Here is a 16,434-nt window from a genome sequence, read left to right on the forward strand (position 1 = left end):
TCCCACCCGCTTTGCTGTTCCCACCAAGACCCATGGACTCCCTGGTGGGTAGATAGCGGGCTGGCAGGAGCCCAGGGCGAGGTGGTGCCTCGGTGAGCCTGAACTGGAAGTTTTTTTTTTTTTTTTTAAGAGTTTACTTTCAAGTAATCTTCACACCCAACATAGGGCTTGAACTCACAACCCAGAGATTAATGGTTGCCTGTTCTACAGACTGAGCCAGCCAGGTGCCCCTGAACTGGAAGGCTTTGGTCATGGCAAGATAAGCAGTCATAAGACGGAGGCCGGAGGGAGGTGGAAACAGGCAGCTATGAGCCAATCCTACCAGTTTCTACCCAGCGCTGCTTTTCCCAGGAGAGCTGCAGCTGGGAGGCAAAAACATGCTCTTGCCTCCCTCCAAGGCCAGCAAGAGTCTGGAGTGCTAGTTCCCCTAACAACCCGCTCCTCTCCCCAAACTACCCTGAGGCTTGAGCCAGGGCCTCTGAGTGGGGTCAGTGACCTGATGTGGCTGGGAAGCTGCATGACGAGCAGAAAGGGCATGGGTTTAGATTTCCAGGTTATCACTTAACTAGCTGTGCAAACTCTGAGCAAAATCTTCTCTTTCCTATTCTCCTTCTTCAAGGAGAGTGACAAATACCCACTTCCTAGGGCTGTGATGAAGACCGCATGAGACAAACATGTAATGATGTCAGTTCCTTCCATTTTCTCCACTCTTCTCTTGCCCACCCACCCTCCTTACAAACGTGGCAGTGCTAAATCGTGTGAGGACTTAATTCTCTTTTCCTCTAAGAGGACTCTAATCTCTGAACAAGTGAGGACCAAAAAATGATACAGATTTTTTTTTTAATTTTTTTTTTAAATTTATTTATTAATGATAGTCATACACACACACAGAGAGAGAGAGAGGCAGAGACACAGGCAGAGAGAGAAGCAGGCTCCATGCACCAGGAGCCCGATGTGGGATTTGATCCCAGGTCTCCAGGATCGCGCCCTGGGCCAAAGGCAGGCGCCAAACCGCTGCGCCACCCAGGGATCCCATGATACAGATTCTTATCTGTGGATTAAGTATGTTAAATAGGAGTGGCTGTCAGGAATCTCAAAATAACCTCCCCAGATTCCTGTCTCCTCGTTATTCAAACAAAAACGAATCTAGGTCCTGTTGTGAATGGGCTCTGCAGCTGCAATTCAGGTTATGGACCTTAAGATAGGGAGATCACCCTGGATTACCCGGTGGGAACAATTTAATTACCTGAGCCCTTAAAAACAGAAATTTCTCTGGCAAGAGCTAGATCCGGCAGTGAGACTCCAAACATGAGAAAGCTTTGACCAGTGTTGCTTGCTGGCTTTGAAGATGTAGGTAGGGGTTCATGATCCTAGGAATGCAGGAGAAGCTAAGGATGACCTCTATCCAACAACTAGTAAGGAAACAGGGGTTCTTAGTTGCACAACCTCAAGGGACAATCGGGCCAACAACATGAAATGAGCTTGGAAGCGGATTCATTCTCAGAGCCTTTGGAAAGGAACATAAATCTGCTGCCTTGATTTTGGCCTTGTGAAACCTGAAACAAAGAAACCAGTTGAGCCAACTTGGCCTTCTGACCTACAGAACTATGAGATAATAAGTGGATGACATTAGATTTGTGACAATTTGCTATGGCAGCAATATAAATAGCTATTTTGTTATTGTATTGCCTTGCTATTATATAGCAAATACAGTAGTACTGAGGTCTCCTCAATTAATCCTTGGAGTTGGTACTATTGTTATCCCCATTTTACAGATGAGACCTGAAACAGTGAAAGGGTCTGAGCAAGGCTGCAGCTGTAAGCCTCAAGAAGTCACACTTGGTGGAAGTGTTTGCTACCAAGTTTATTTGCTAGTGAATAGTACAACATTTACAAAACATTTTGTAAAATCAAATCTGTACTGCCCTCACATGCTGGGGGACTAAGGAAGACCCAGTCCTTCCAACAGTTCTAAACAGTCCCAGATAATGAGTTGATGAAAAACACTTTCTCTTCCTTCGGCAAACAAAATTATTTATGAAGCTGTACAGTTCAGCAATAGGAAGCAAAGAGAAAAAAAATTACCTCAAGGAAAGCAATAGCTCCTTTCCTGGTGGGATCCGTCATTTTACAGACATGAAATATTCATATGAGAGATCTTATGTTTCAAGAGGAATGGGTGACATATCAGAGCTGCAACAATAAATACTGTATCTATTTCTAATGGGGAATTAAGAGGACTTTCTTTGGACACCAGTCCTTGAAAAGATTCTGCTATTTCAGAGCACATCAGTGCTAAGAAATTCTTTTGAAATCCAGTGACTACAGCACAGACTTCTGGAGATGAGTGAGGGTCAGCACGATTCCCCTGTCCCCTAACCCTTAGGGTTCATATTGATATCTCTTACCTGCCTCTGGAAGCCTCCGCCCCCCCCCCGCCCCCATCTCCACTACAACATTTAAGAGCTGCCCATGGACTGTTCTGATTTTAAGTCACGTCACGGATTCCCCGAGCACTTGCTTTCCACAGAAGGCTCTGACTCTTGGCCTTTATGAACATGGGGTTTTAGAGAAGCAAACTTAGGGAAACCAGATATTCTCCTGAGGCCAGCCATTCTGTGCTTCCAGCTCTAAGCCAACATCCCCAGGACAAGAAATAGGGCTGATAAATAATGAATCAGCATCTTGCTCAATTGGTGGGGTTTATATGGTTTTAAATTATTTTCAGGTGAAAAATTACCACAATTTTGTGCTCATGGTAGATTTCAAAGGGAGACTTGAAGCAGAAAATCTTTAAGGGACACTTGCATAGCCAGAATTTCTTCTCAGGCTGATGCACATAAAATATTCAGTAACTGGGACTGTGGAAGGAGCTCTCAGGGCCTGGAAAAAGGCTCCTTCTTAGGATCATGTGTGGGGTCCTGCAGAGACAGGCCCTACATGTTACACGCATGGCTGGCTGGAGTCTGCAGCAGCTCTGGGAATCTGCGGGATCAGGTAGGTGTCCAGCTCCTGGCACTGGTAGAGGGCTACACTGTCCAGTACCCACTCTCGGGTCACCACAGGTGCCTCACACATCTGCCCAATCGCTGGAGACAGAGAACACAAGCAGAAATTAATGTCACTTAACATTTTCCCCACACCAGACTCTTGTCAATCTACTTTGGGGACCTGGCTGTGTGAGTTCATAGGGTTCCTCAGGTAGGTGCAACACTGTTGATCTTAAGTAATGCTTCAGGACATAGGACCTAATTCAGAAGCCTGAGGAGTGACTGATGGTAAAGCCTATATCCCCTGGCAACTTTAGTAACAGGAGCTCCAATCTGTTCATGGAAAAGTCACCAGGAGCACGGGGTGACTCAGTCGGTTGAGTGACCAATCTTGGTTTTGGCTCAAGTCATGATCTCAGGGTCCTGGGATAGACTCTCGAGTTAGGCTCTGCACTCAGTGTGGAATCTGCTGGAGATTATCTCCCTCTCTCTCTGCCCCTCCTCTGCTCACGTGCTCTCTCTCAAATAAAAATAAATAAAATCTTTTAAAAAGGGGCAGGGGTGCGCCCAGTTGGTTAAGGGTCTGCCTTCAGCTCAGGTCATGATCCCAGGGTCCTAGGACTGAATCTCACATTGGGCTCCCTGATCAGCATTGAGTCTGCTTCTCCCTCTCCCACTCTTCCTGGTTGTGTTCTGTCAAATAAATAAAATCTTAAAAAAAATAAAAAGGAAAAAAAGTCACCAGAGAACACAAAACAGCGTTGCAATTTAATGATTTTGCAACATCTTAAGTGAGAAAGCAAAACAGTATGATGAGCATGATCACATCTGTGCAAAATATATGCATGTACAGGTATATGCACACATGCCTGGAAGAATTTTACCATCACCATCTCTAAATGTATTACTGAGATTATTTCATCGTATTTGTGCTCATTTATATTTAGGTGATGAACATTAATTAATATTTAACCCCCACCAATGGAAATAGCTCAAGTATTACTTTTTTTTTAAAGATTTTATTTATTTATTCATGAGAGAGAGAGTGAGAGAGAGAAAGAGGCTGAGACACAGGCAGAGAGAGAAGCAAGGAGCCCGATGTGGGACTCAATCCCAGGACTCCAGGATCACATCCCAAGGTAGATGCTTAACCACTGAGCCACCCAGGTATCCCTCAAATACTACTTTTATAATACAAAATGTGCACACCACAAGAATTTTCGGAAGGGCATTTTAGCCATTCATTCATTCAAAGATTCACTGAACACCTAGAAGGTCCGAAGAACTGTGTTAATCAAACACTGGGTGATCTGTGGTGAATTAAACTCATCACATAGGACCCCATCTCTCACAGGCACATGCCCATGGCCCTCTGAAGCCCTATACAGGTACACCATCTACTCCAATTGATTGAAACAGGACATTTAGACTTAAAATCACCACAGTTATCTGCATACTTAATCTGGGCCCTTGCCACCCATGCTCCTCTGGACAAAGGCTTACAGCCAAGACTTACCATGGAAGCCACTGTCCTCTGTCCAGGCGTCCGGCTGCACGACTACCACTGGATGAGTGCCCTGAATCCCCGGGAAGGAAACAGCATCGAGGGTATCAGAACAGGACTTCTGGAACAGTCACTTCACTATTTCTTGATGGTGCGAGGTAGACTACTTTAGGTGCAACCACAGGGCACAAGGCAAAAATGAAGGGTCGGAGGGATAGCCTTCCCTTAATAAACAAAATAACTTAACTCAAATCTTTACTGATCCTCCACAGAGGGGAGTTTTCTAGCACTAGTACATGATCAGAGAAGGCTCAGGCAAAGAGAGGCTTCTGAGGCAGCATTCACAGGGATTGATGGGTACCAGCCTTGCTCAATCACAGGACAGATACTGCGTTGTTCCCCTCTGACAGACCATCAAACACTTACCTTGCTGAGGGTGAATAACGAAGGCTCCTTCACCACAGAAGCCCCACAGAGGTGCACCATCCACTCTAATTGATCTAAATAGCACAGAGAGACCTAAAATCACCACAGTACTCTACACACTTGACCTGGACCCTCTACCCCACACTCTGGTCGAAGGCTTACTGCAAGACTTCTAAGTAGGAGAGTCTCCGTCTTTGCTCCAAAACACAGAGAGGCCTTGAACTAGAATCTGTAATAGGTATGGATTCTAAGTCAATTTGCCACTGATATGCCACCTACTCTGGGTATTTATTGGTCCCCACAAGGCCCCTTGGTAGATAAGGTTTGACAGTCTCTCAAAACACTTTGAAAGCAAAGAATCCAAGATCCAATATCCCTTAATTTGCTAAATTGCTGGCTATGATACTGTGAAAAAATATCCACTTGCCTTCTCTCCCTCCCTGCCTAATTCTGTGTTGGTAATTGATAATCACGGCCACTGAGGGCACCACACTTGGAGGTAATTACTGTAAATGTCAAGAGATAGGAAGATAATTCATTCAGTCAAAAAATACACATCATCCTGAACAGAGACTCTGCACATCACTGGGGAAGGGCTCCATGCTGAGCTGGAATCAACAGACTTGGGGGAATAGAAATCAAAAGGGACTATAGAGACATTCCACTTGCGCCTGGAAAATCAGCAGAATGGCTTCTCGGCCTCTTTGGGTGCTCTTTCTCCTCAGCCTATTTCTGGGGATTGCAGAGGTGCTCCTGTTTGTTTAAGTGAACTGAGGTCAACTGACTCATCTCCAAAATGATACCTGCTAGAGACCTGGTTTCATTACACCAAAGGAAAAAAAAAAAAAAAAAAAAACTGAGAAATTCCCAAGTGGCACTTGGAAAAGTCATAAAAATCCAATCAATAACCAATAAAGAAGACAGAAGCAAAATTACTTTGCCAGGCTCTCTTGCTGCCACTCACCTGTCCCCGTCCAGATGCCAAGGTCATCTTTTGAGGGGCAAGAGAACCTGATCCCTGGGGCTGAAGTGGGCACAGAAGCAAAGGTGGGTAGACTTTGTTTTGAAAAGAACAAACCAAATCCATACATATGCCAGGGCCTCAGGGCCACATGATTCCAGAGTTGAGCGCCATAGCACTCCTAAAGATAACATCACATTCAATGTCAAAGTTAATTAGAAAATGTTCATCAGGGATCCCTGGGTGGCTTAGCGGTTTACTGCCTGCCTTCGGCCCAGGGCACGATCCTGGAGTCCCGGGATCGAGTCCCACATCGGGCTCCCTGCATGGAGCCTGCTTTTCCCTCCTCCTGTGTCTCTGCCTCTCTCTCTCTCTCTCTCTCTCATAAATAAATAAATAAATAAATAAATAAATAAATAAATAAATAAATAAATAAATCTTTTTTTTTTTTTTTTTTTTTTAAGTAATCTCCTGAGGCCAGCCATTATTCACAGAGAGAGAGAGAGAGGCAGAGACACAGACAGAGGGAGAAGCAGGCTCCATGCACCGGGAGCCCGATGTGGGATTCGATCCCGGGTCTCCAGGATCGCACCCTGGGCCAAAGGCAGGCGCCAAACCGCTGCGCCACCCAGGGATCCCTAAATAAATAAATCTTAAGGGGAAAAAAAAAAAAAAAGAAAATGTTCATCAAGAGGCTTTCCCTGCCTGCTCTGGGCCTGTGTGGGGCCTCAGGCCCACAGGGCTTATGTAGCTACTGTGCTTATTTTTCAGTATCAAATGAAGATGATTTAGGAAGAGCAGAATTCTTTCTTTACATTTATAAATCTGAAAGGTATCTTCTCCCTACCTGATTATTTCTCTCTTTTCTTAAACCAAAGGGTAGTAAGTCAGCTCCACCCCATGAGCACAGAACACTAGCATCCTAGAAGCTAACTTTTCATGGCCTTCTAGCTCTTGAGAAGGGGCACAGGGCTGTTTTTTTGATATAGGGTAATGTTTAGGTGTGGTTTTGTCTGGCAGATGGTAGAGAAACAGAATGACCTCTAGAGCACCTCACCAATCTGAGGAACCTTCTTAAGACAGTCTCTCCTGTAACACTCCACCATGTAAGGGAAAGGCTGCTGCTGGACTCTGCACTTCTCCCAGTCTCTTACCTGTGGGCATGTTGGTAAAGGGTCCATAGCAACAGATTTCTAGGCCCCTGAAGATCTAGAAGAAGAGTGGGACAGAGGGACAGAGGGATGAGAGAAAAAAATGCTCATTATAAAAGATGCATTTAATAAGAAACAATATAAAGATTCTCCAAAATGAAGGACTTTCTTTTTCATTTACCACCTGATAATTTCTGCTCCTTCCCAGAGACAATGAGTCTAATATCAGAACATCGATAGATTTTAGAAGCCCTTTTTTTTTTTAAAGATTTTATTTATTTATTCATAGAGACAGAATGAGAGAGAGAGGCAGAGACACAGGCAGAGGGAGAAGCAGTCTCTATCCAAGGAGCCCGACATGGGACTTGATCCCAGGTCTCCAGGATCACACCCCAGGCTGCAGGTGGCACTAAACCGCTGCGCCACTGGGGCTGCCCTGAAGCCTTTTTTTAAAAATAAAGTGTGTATATGTAGTTGATCCACTCTAACAGTTGATCCTGTTATTCACAGGTGGGGCATCCCACTTTGCCACCAATCAGGCCCAGGCTCCTTCCTGGTGACTTGTTGAGATAAAAACTGGGCCTTCGGGATCCCTGGGTGGCGCAGCGGTTTGGCGCCTGCCTTTGGCCCAGGGCACGATCCTGGAGACCCGGGATCGAATCCCACGTCGGGCTCCCGGTGCATGGAGCCTGCTTCTCCCTCTGCCTGTGTCTGCCTCTTTCTCTCTCTCTGTATGACTATCATAAATAAATAAAAAAATTAAAAAAAAAAACAAAAAAACTGGGCCTTCTTTATATATATATATATATATTTTTTTTTTAAATTTATTTATTTATTCATGAGAGACATAGAGGGAGAGGCAGAGACATAGGCAGAGGGAGAAACAGGCTTCATGCAGGGAGCCGGACGCGGGACTTGATCCCAGGACTCAAGGATCAGGCCCTGGGCTGAAGGCAGGTGCTCAACCACTGAGCCACCCAGGCGTCCCAGCCTACTTTATATTTAATAAAAAGTTTGGATGGCAAGAAATTCAAGCTATTAGTTGCAGTTGGTTTATCCAGAGATTTGGTACATCAATACTAACCATTACCCTAACTGGCACAGAAGTCTATGTTGATTTTACATGCTCTTTTTCTCCTGACTTTCTATTGGCTTCTGAACATCTGCTCCTACCTTCACACTGCTCTAAAAATGGCCATTGTTCCTTCAGGCAACCTAAACTGTTTTGTTTTGTATCTAGAAGTTAATCTAATCTAGAAGTGAAGCCTGGTTCTGCCTTTCCACACTGAGCTGACCTGACTGCCTGGTTTCCAAGAGACATAGATTATACTGCACCTTGAAGGTACCTCTTCTACTTACATACAAGTGCTTGCTAGCACCATCCAAAAGAACTTTCTGGGGGCATTTGGCTGGCTCAGTCAGTGGAGCATGTGACTCAATCTCAGGGTCGTGGGTTTGAGCCCCTTATTAGATGTAGACATTACTTACATAAGTAACTAAACTTAAAAAAAAAAAGAACTTTCTGTGATGATGGAAATGGTCTATATTTTTGTTAATAAGGTGGCCACAAATTACATTTAGCTACCAAGCTCCTGAAATGTGGTTACGATGAGTGAGGAACTAAACTTCGCATATTTTACTTAATTTAGTTATCTAGAATTTTTTTTTTTTTTAGTTATCTAGAATTAAACAGCCTCATGTGGCTCATATGATGGGCAGATTCTAAGACATGCATTCACACAGGTTCTTAGGCAAGCACTAGGTTATCATTTATTTTTTATTGTTTTTTAAAAGATTTATTTTAGAGAAAAAGAGAGAGAATGTGAGTACTGGTGCAGGGAGGAGCAGAGGGAGAAGGAAAGAATCTTTCAAGCAGATTTCCTACTGAGTGCAGAGCTCAGAGCTTAATCCCATGATCCATGAGACCCATAAGATCACGACTTGAGCCAAAACCAAAAATCATGTAAGGCTTAATCCCATGATTCATGAGACCCATAGATCACGACTTGAGCCAAAACCAAAAATCAGATGCTTAACCGACTGCAACACCCAACTGCCCCACTAGGGTATCATTAAAAAGAAATGTAAAGTTGTGTCAGTTGGCTGGATGTATATCATCTGGTGGGTAACCATCATTCTCTTGTTCCTCTTTCTCCCCTTCCACAAAAAAGAAAATTGCCTAGGCCTAGAACTCACTTCTTTTTAAATAAAAGAAACCGAGGTACAGAAAAATTAGTAGCTAAAAACTCACGACAGCCTTTTAGGAAATGAGTCTCCCTACTCCCATCTCCACTACAGTCACAGGAATAAGAGTGAACAGCAGAACAAGTCTGTTTCTGTTGTGACAGCGTCCATATATGCCATTCTTAGTATCTGTATGAATAAATTGCATCCCCAACCTGTTGACAGGACCTAGATGCTCATAATGCTAAAAGCTCTCCCCAGGCAGGTGGCTGGAGCCAAATGCTGCTGTGAAAAGTACAAAAGATTAGGAATTTTTATATCCGAACTGACACTCACTGATGAGGATGTCTAGTTATGAGATAAGGAATTTGAAGTTTCATCTCTACAAATACATTTATTTCTCTTTCGCAGGAAAATACTATGATGACATTTAGTATCTTCAGCATGTCATTACTTTGACCAGGCACTTTCCATCAGTGCCACCCCAAATTCAGGAAAAACCCAAACACTGAAATTTCCTTTGAAGGAGGCAGAATCTAGTGCTAATTCTGCCTTGCTTACAGTGGAATAAAAACAAATGGCTGGCTCACACAGAACTCCCCTGGGGTGAAGGCAGAAGCAGAAAAAGGGCCAGCAGCTTTCCTTGGCATCTGGAAGTTACTTGATAGGCGCAGAGGGTGGGGGTGGGGCTGACCCCAAGATTCAGAGCTTTCCCAAAGCAATTTTCCCTAGAAAATCACCTCTCCTGGTGATTTTGCTCAAGTTCTTTTTTTTTTTTTCTTGCTCAAGTTCCATACAGGGACAGGCAATGCTCCGTATGAGATTGTTCTGAAATGCTCAGCGGTGCACATTTAAAAAAGGAGAAAATGCAGACTAGGCATGTAAGCACTCAGTGACCTGAGAAAGCAGCCAATTCAGGCCCAACAGGCAGGTGTGAAGTCTTCCCTGGACTTCTCCCTGAGAGCGGCATCACTTTGGCTCAATCACCTGCTACAGTAGGACCTGGGAAAAATCACTGAGTCTTCCTGGGCCTCTAGTCCTTCATTTGTAAAGTTGTCAGACATTGACTACTTTTTCAGACTACAGTCGTCAAGAAACTATGGTACTATTTTTTTTTAATTAGAGTTTATTTATTTATTTAATCTCTACACCAAGTGTGGGGGCTCTAACTCACAACCCCAAGATAAAGAATTGCATGCTCTTCTGACTGAGCCGACCAGACACCCTTAAGAATGTTTTGTTAAGATTTTTATTTATTATTTTTAAAGATTTTATTTATTTATTCATGAGAGACACAGAGAGAGAGAAGTAAAAACATGGGCAGAGGGAGAAGCAGGCTCCCTGCAAGGAGCCTGATATGGGACTCGATCCCAGATCCTGGGATCATGCCCTGAGACAAAGGCAGTTGCTCAACTGCTGAGCCACCCCAGGCATCCCAAGATTTTTATTTCAAGTAATCTCTACACCTGACATGAGGCTCAAACCTACCCTGATATCAAGAGTTACATGCTCCACTGACTGAGCCAAACACTCCAAGAAACTATAGTATTGTTCAGAGCTCAGATTCTGGAGCCTGACTACATGTGTACAACTAGTCATGGGTTCCCAACTAGCTGTGTGAGCTGGGGCAATTTACTCAACCTCTCTGAGCTTTCATTTTCTCATCTATAAAATAGGTATAATTAGGAACACCTGGGTGGCTTAGTTGGTTAACTGACTTTACTTCACGTCGTGATCTATGTTGGGCTCAAAGCTCAGCAGGGAGTCTGCTTCTCCTTCTTCCTCTGCACCCCCTACCCCGCTTGTGCTTTCTCTCTGTCAAATAAATTTTAAAAATCTTAAAACAAAATTGGTGTAATTATAACACATACCTTATAGGGCTGTTGTAAGTTTTTTTTTTTTTTAAAGATTTTATTTATTTATTCATGAGAGACACAGAGAGAGAGGCAGAGACATAGGCAGAGAGAGAAGCAGGCTCCATGCAGGGAGCCCGACATGGGACTCGATCCCGGGATTCCAGGATTATGCCCTGGGCCGAAGGCAGATGCTTAACCGCTAAACCATCCAAGGATCCTCTGTAAAATTGTTTTTTTAAAAAAGATTTTTTTGGGTAGCCTGGGTGACTCAGCAGTTTAGCACTGCCTTCAGCCCAGGGCGTGATCCTGGGGTCCCAGGATCGAGTCCCATGTCAGGCTCCCTGCATGGAGCCTGCTTCTCTCTCTGCCTAGGTTTCTGCCTCTCTCTGTGTGTGTCTCTCAGGAATAAATAAATAAAATCTTAAAAAAATTTTTTTCTAAAAAGATTTTTTTGGAGAGAGAGAGCACAAGGAGGGAGTGTGCAGAGGGGAGAGGGAGAAGCAGACTCCCCACTGAGTGGGGGAGCCCCTCATGAGGCTTAATCCCAGGACCCTGAGATCATGACCTGAGCCAAAGGCAGACACATCCAATTTGCCACCCAGGCACCCCGGGCTGCTGTAAAATTGTTAAAATATGATCATGTGTTTAGAGCAGACCCTAGCATACAATATACATTATAAAGATGTTAGCTGTTGATTATCAATCACTGTCTTCTGTGCTTCCACAGACAGCACTGTGTACATCCCCCTCACGGTAATGACTATACTACTTTATAGAAAAACATCACAGTGATGTGGAAAAAGCAAAGGCCTTAAATTAACATCTATTTCATTTTTTTAAAAATATTTATTTATTTATTATTTATGATAGACATAGAGAGAGAGGCAGAGACACAGGAGGAGAGAGAAGCAGGCTCCGTGCCAGGAGCCTGATGCGGGACTTGATCCCGGGACTCCAGGATCATGCCCTGGGCCAAAGGCAGGCGCTAAACCGCTAAACCACTCAGGGATCCCCAACATCTATTTCATTTTTTTTTTTATTTTTTTTAAATTTATTTATGATAGTCACACAGAGAGAGAGAGAGAGAGAGAGAGAGAGAGAGAGGCAGAGACACAGGCAGAGGGAGAAGCAGGCTCCATGCACCGGGAGCCCGACGTGGGATTCGATCCCGGGTCTCCAGGATCGTGCCCTGGGCCAAAGGCAGGCGCTAAACCGCTGCGCCACCCAGGGATCCCCCCAACATCTATTTCAAATCCCAGTTCTGCCACTTATCAGCTGAGGTTTGAACCCCAGACTGAAATCCAAAGTACATAGCTTCCCTACACCTCTAAGTTCCCTCATTCATAAAGGGGAGAGAATACTTATTTACCTTGCTGGGCTAGAAGAACTAAAAAGAACCTAGGGATTGCCTGGGTGGCTCAGTCAGTTAAGCACCTGACTCTTGGTTTTGGCTCAGGTTGTGATTTCAGGGTCGTGGGATTGAGCCTGGAGATGGGCTTGAGATTCTCCCTCTCCCTCTCCCACTCATGCTCACTCTCTGTTCCAAATAAATAAATCTTTTAAAAAAAATTTCAAAAGGGGTGCCTGGGTGGCTCAGTCGGCTAAATGTCTGTTTTTGGCTCAGGTCATGATCTCAGAGTCCTGGAATTTAGCATCATGTTAGGCTGCTCAGTCGAGTCTTCTTGTCCATCTCCTTCTGCCCCTCCCCCTGCTTGGGCTTGGTCTCTCAAATAAATAAAATCTTAGAAAAAAATAAAAATAAATGAATAAGAATCTTTATGGAGGCACCCAGCTAGTGCTCTAGCATTGATTATGCAATGTCCCTTACAAGTGCATGAGACCATCTCCATGAAGGGAACTAGAATGCAGCGGGGTGGATAGGGTTTTGTCAACATAGCAGAGTGGGGCTTTACCTTTCTGTCTTGGGATTCTCTGTCCTGGGATTCTCTTGCTCGCTTCGGACCCTGGTGATTTCTTCCATTCACAACATCTCCTCTGACTTCAAAATCATGCTGGAAGAAACCCAAGGCAAACCACAGGAATCAGAGAAAGAAAAGCCTCCTTCAAAGGAAGTAGAGTAGATACATTCTATTAAGGAATTCAGTATTAGTGGGCAAAATTTTGACAACCCCACCCTTGCCTGAAAAATCATTCTTTTTGGTGGTCTGAATGAAATGACCAGTATCTCAGCTGCTGAAATTAATTCACTGAAGTAAATCTTTGTGGGCAGAAATTAACAATAGGCTTTTCACCTCATTGAGACTTAATGTATTTTAATTTTCAACATCTGTCTCTTCTCAAAACATTCACTTAGCATTGAGATTAAACTGCTAATGCTGTGCTGTTATAAAGGAAACTGGAGAATTCTTGATCTCTTAAACCAATTGTGTATTACCATCTAAAGAAACAAGGCCTTCTCAGATCTCCATGAAGAGAGTTACAGTTAATGAGACCAAAATGATAAAGCATACATTTAACACACTAAAGAAAGTTGTGCTTTTTCAAAATCACTCTTTTGGTTAAGTATGAAGAAATAAAGAAGAATGAGATTGGGGAGGTTAGAGCTTTGGGGAGAATTTTGGGGAAGAACGCTTAGGAACAATTCTGACCGCAAGGCCATTGTACAGAAGACAGTGTCACGAATGTCACCATAGGCTGTTATTAGAACAAAGAACACTTAACATTTCATAGCCACTTGAGTGAGAAGAGCCTAGTGCTAAAAATATGTTTGAAGCTGACCCTCCAATTCCTTGTCCTGATTATTGTACCCTCGTGCCTACTTAAGCTCCCTACCTGAAGTCTAATAGGAATCCCCACATCTGCACATCTAAAACTGAGCTCTTGACTTGGCTCCTGCCTCCCGTTCTACCCTCTTTCAGGATGCTCCTCCTCCATGTCCTCCTGGTCTGATTTACTAACAACCACTCCATTGTTCAGACCAAGGACCTAAGCCTTAGCCCCTCCAAATACCTCCCTTTACCTTATCCTTCAAATTTAACTCTTTAGCAGTCCTATCTCCAAATAGAACTCAAACCAATCTCTTCTTATCACCTCCATGCTGCCAATTATACTACAAACAGAATTCTAATTCCTTTCCATGATTTCCACCACATACTCCCTTGTCCACAACCTTCTCCAACCCCTGGTCCAACCTCCACTCCCTACACAGAATTCACCAATCATGACTCTCCAGTTACACTGGCTTATTTTTCTGTAATAAACCAAACTCATGGGATCCCTGGGTGGTTCAGCAGTTTGGCGCCTGCCTTTGGCCCAGGGCGTGATCCTGGAGTCCCAGGATGGAGTCCTACATTAGGGTCCCTGCTTCTCCCTCTGCCTATGTCTCTGCCTCTCTCTCTCTCTCATTAATAAATAAAATCTTTAAAAAAATAAAAAAATTAACCAAACTCATTCCTACCTCAAGACATTTATACTTGCAGTTCCTCTGGTTGTTAACATTTGTTCCCTACATTTTTCCAGGCCAATTCTTTGTTTTTTAGGTCTCTCGGCTCAAGCTTTTCAGAAAGCCTTTCCTGGTTTCCTTAGGTGGTCAACCTCTGTCCAGTCAGTTGCTAGTCTGTTGTTCTGTGTATTTCTCCACAGTAAATATATATGTATTTTTAATTATTTGGTTACTATCATTCTTTTTTTTAAAGTTTTTCTTCCATAGAATTGTTTTTCTTGTAAGTGGGCTCTACACCCAGCATGGAGCCCAACATGGGAGTTTGAACTCATGATCCCGAGATCACGATCTGAACTGAGATCAAGAGTCAGATGCTTAATCAACTGAGCCACCCAGATGCCCTTATTTATTTAGCATTTTAGATGCATCTTTATTTTATGTCTCCCCTCAATAGAATATGAATCCCCTCAGAGCAGGGACCTATCAGTCTTATTTACTGCTGTTTATTCCTGCAGCCCAGGACATAGTATCATATTAGGTCACTGAATCAAAGTTAAAACCAACAAAAATGTCATTTAATTAATCATGAATATGCTGAATAGTGCATAATAGTTTAAAACTGCTTTTGCAAAAAAAAAAAAAAATAAATAAATAAATAAATAAATAAAACTGCTTTTGCTAATTTTATTTTGCCTGATCTGTTGTTACTGGCAGCTCTTAGATGGCTCTGTTCTAAAATTATTCCTCTCCTACACTGTCTTATTTACCTCTCACTGTGCTCAGGATCATAAGGAGTAACATCTCTTTGAAGGCATCTGATTTTTAAGCAGATACACTTGCTTATTAATATGAAGGGTTTTTCTTCAATGACAGTGGACAACCAGTTTTCCGCAAAGGTCTACCCATGTAAGATTTAGGTGGGCCTGTTTCTTAGGCTTATGAATCTTTTCTTTCTGCTTTCTAAGTTCCTTTTCCTTCCTCCAAGGAAAGGATTGTTTCCACTGAAACTTAAACAAATGAGTGAGAACACAGAATTTCCTGGCTTGCTCTGAGTAATTCTTGATGATCCACATCTTTGGGGAAAGTCTTTGGAAAGCAGCACAAAAAAGGAAGCAGAGAAGCGTTTATAGTGATTTTGTGACTCAATGGCACCAAGTCTTTCTGATTCGTTTGTAACATTGAGTACCTACCTCATCTAGTATCTTTCTTTCTTTAATAGACTGGGTTACCCCTAAAGAGATGACAGAAAAGACAGGTCACACGAAGGCAGAGGAACATGCTCTTTTCATGGAGGTAGATGGTGAAGTGATTCATGTAATAGCACACAGGGCAAACTACTGAGTAGAGGTCCTCTCTTTATAAAGCCACAGCTCCCTAATAGATTTTCTTCTGGAGACACTTTGGTGGCTTAATTTAAACATTATAAAAAAAATAAATAAATAAAAATAAACATTATAAAAGTGCCTGCTGCACATGGATTTCTGCCTGGTATTAAATAAATCCTTAGTTCATATGCTAACATTGCTAAGAGCAGATTAGGTCCTATTAGTTATAAAAAGAAATTCATTTTCCCAAACATCACCAGCTTATCTCAACAAAGAGATATGTATTCAAGATAAAGCTAGTTTAGTGTTACCATTAAAGACCTTTTGGTAATTCAGATTCAGCATCAGCAAAAACCTTAGGTGTTAAAAAATGTTAGGTGTAAAAATGCAATTCTGAGGTGTTAAAGGGAGGAGGGAAGACATTATATTGTACTTACAGAAATAGCTAACTACCCATTTTCCTCCTGCAATACCCAGAAAATATTTCAGTGTTCGTTCGCACACAAACTCAGCATCTGCAGGATGAAAAACATCCAAAGGATTAGAAGTTGAAAACAAAAATCAGGAAGTTCTGCTGTAAGAAGCTAAAGTGCCCCTAGCTCCTTATGCTACTTGAGATCAATCCGGATTGATG

The 16,434-nt window shown here is 43.0% G+C and overlaps 1 protein-coding gene across 11 annotated transcripts in view; it reads right to left on the reverse strand.

Annotated features, from left to right (window-relative positions):
- Positions 1 to 1,843: 1,843 nt before the first annotated feature.
- BRCA1 (BRCA1 DNA repair associated) overlaps positions 1,844 to 16,434 on the reverse strand; it is a 66,808-nt gene continuing 52,217 nt past the window's right edge. For 10 of the 11 annotated variants that reach the window (XM_077853391.1, XM_077853389.1, XM_077853384.1 and 7 more), the window contains 7 exons: positions 16,238 to 16,315; positions 15,666 to 15,706; positions 12,986 to 13,084; positions 7,036 to 7,090; positions 4,921 to 4,994; positions 4,507 to 4,567; positions 1,844 to 3,089 (listed from right to left, as the gene is read on the reverse strand). In XM_077853391.1, coding sequence (XP_077709517.1) covers positions 2,944 to 3,089; positions 4,507 to 4,567; positions 4,921 to 4,994; positions 7,036 to 7,090; positions 12,986 to 13,084; positions 15,666 to 15,706; positions 16,238 to 16,315 — 554 coding nt within the window. In that variant the 3' untranslated portion in view covers positions 1,844 to 2,943. Of the gene's footprint in view, positions 3,090 to 4,506; positions 4,568 to 4,920; positions 4,995 to 5,082; positions 5,150 to 7,035; positions 7,091 to 12,985; positions 13,085 to 15,665; positions 15,707 to 16,237; positions 16,316 to 16,434 lie in introns of all 11 variants that reach the window. The other variant, XM_077853386.1, reaches the window with a different exon arrangement.

Source organism: Canis aureus, chromosome 16 (genome assembly GCF_053574225.1).
Source record: "Canis aureus isolate CA01 chromosome 16, VMU_Caureus_v.1.0, whole genome shotgun sequence".
Taxonomy (NCBI): domain Eukaryota; kingdom Metazoa; phylum Chordata; class Mammalia; order Carnivora; family Canidae; genus Canis; species Canis aureus.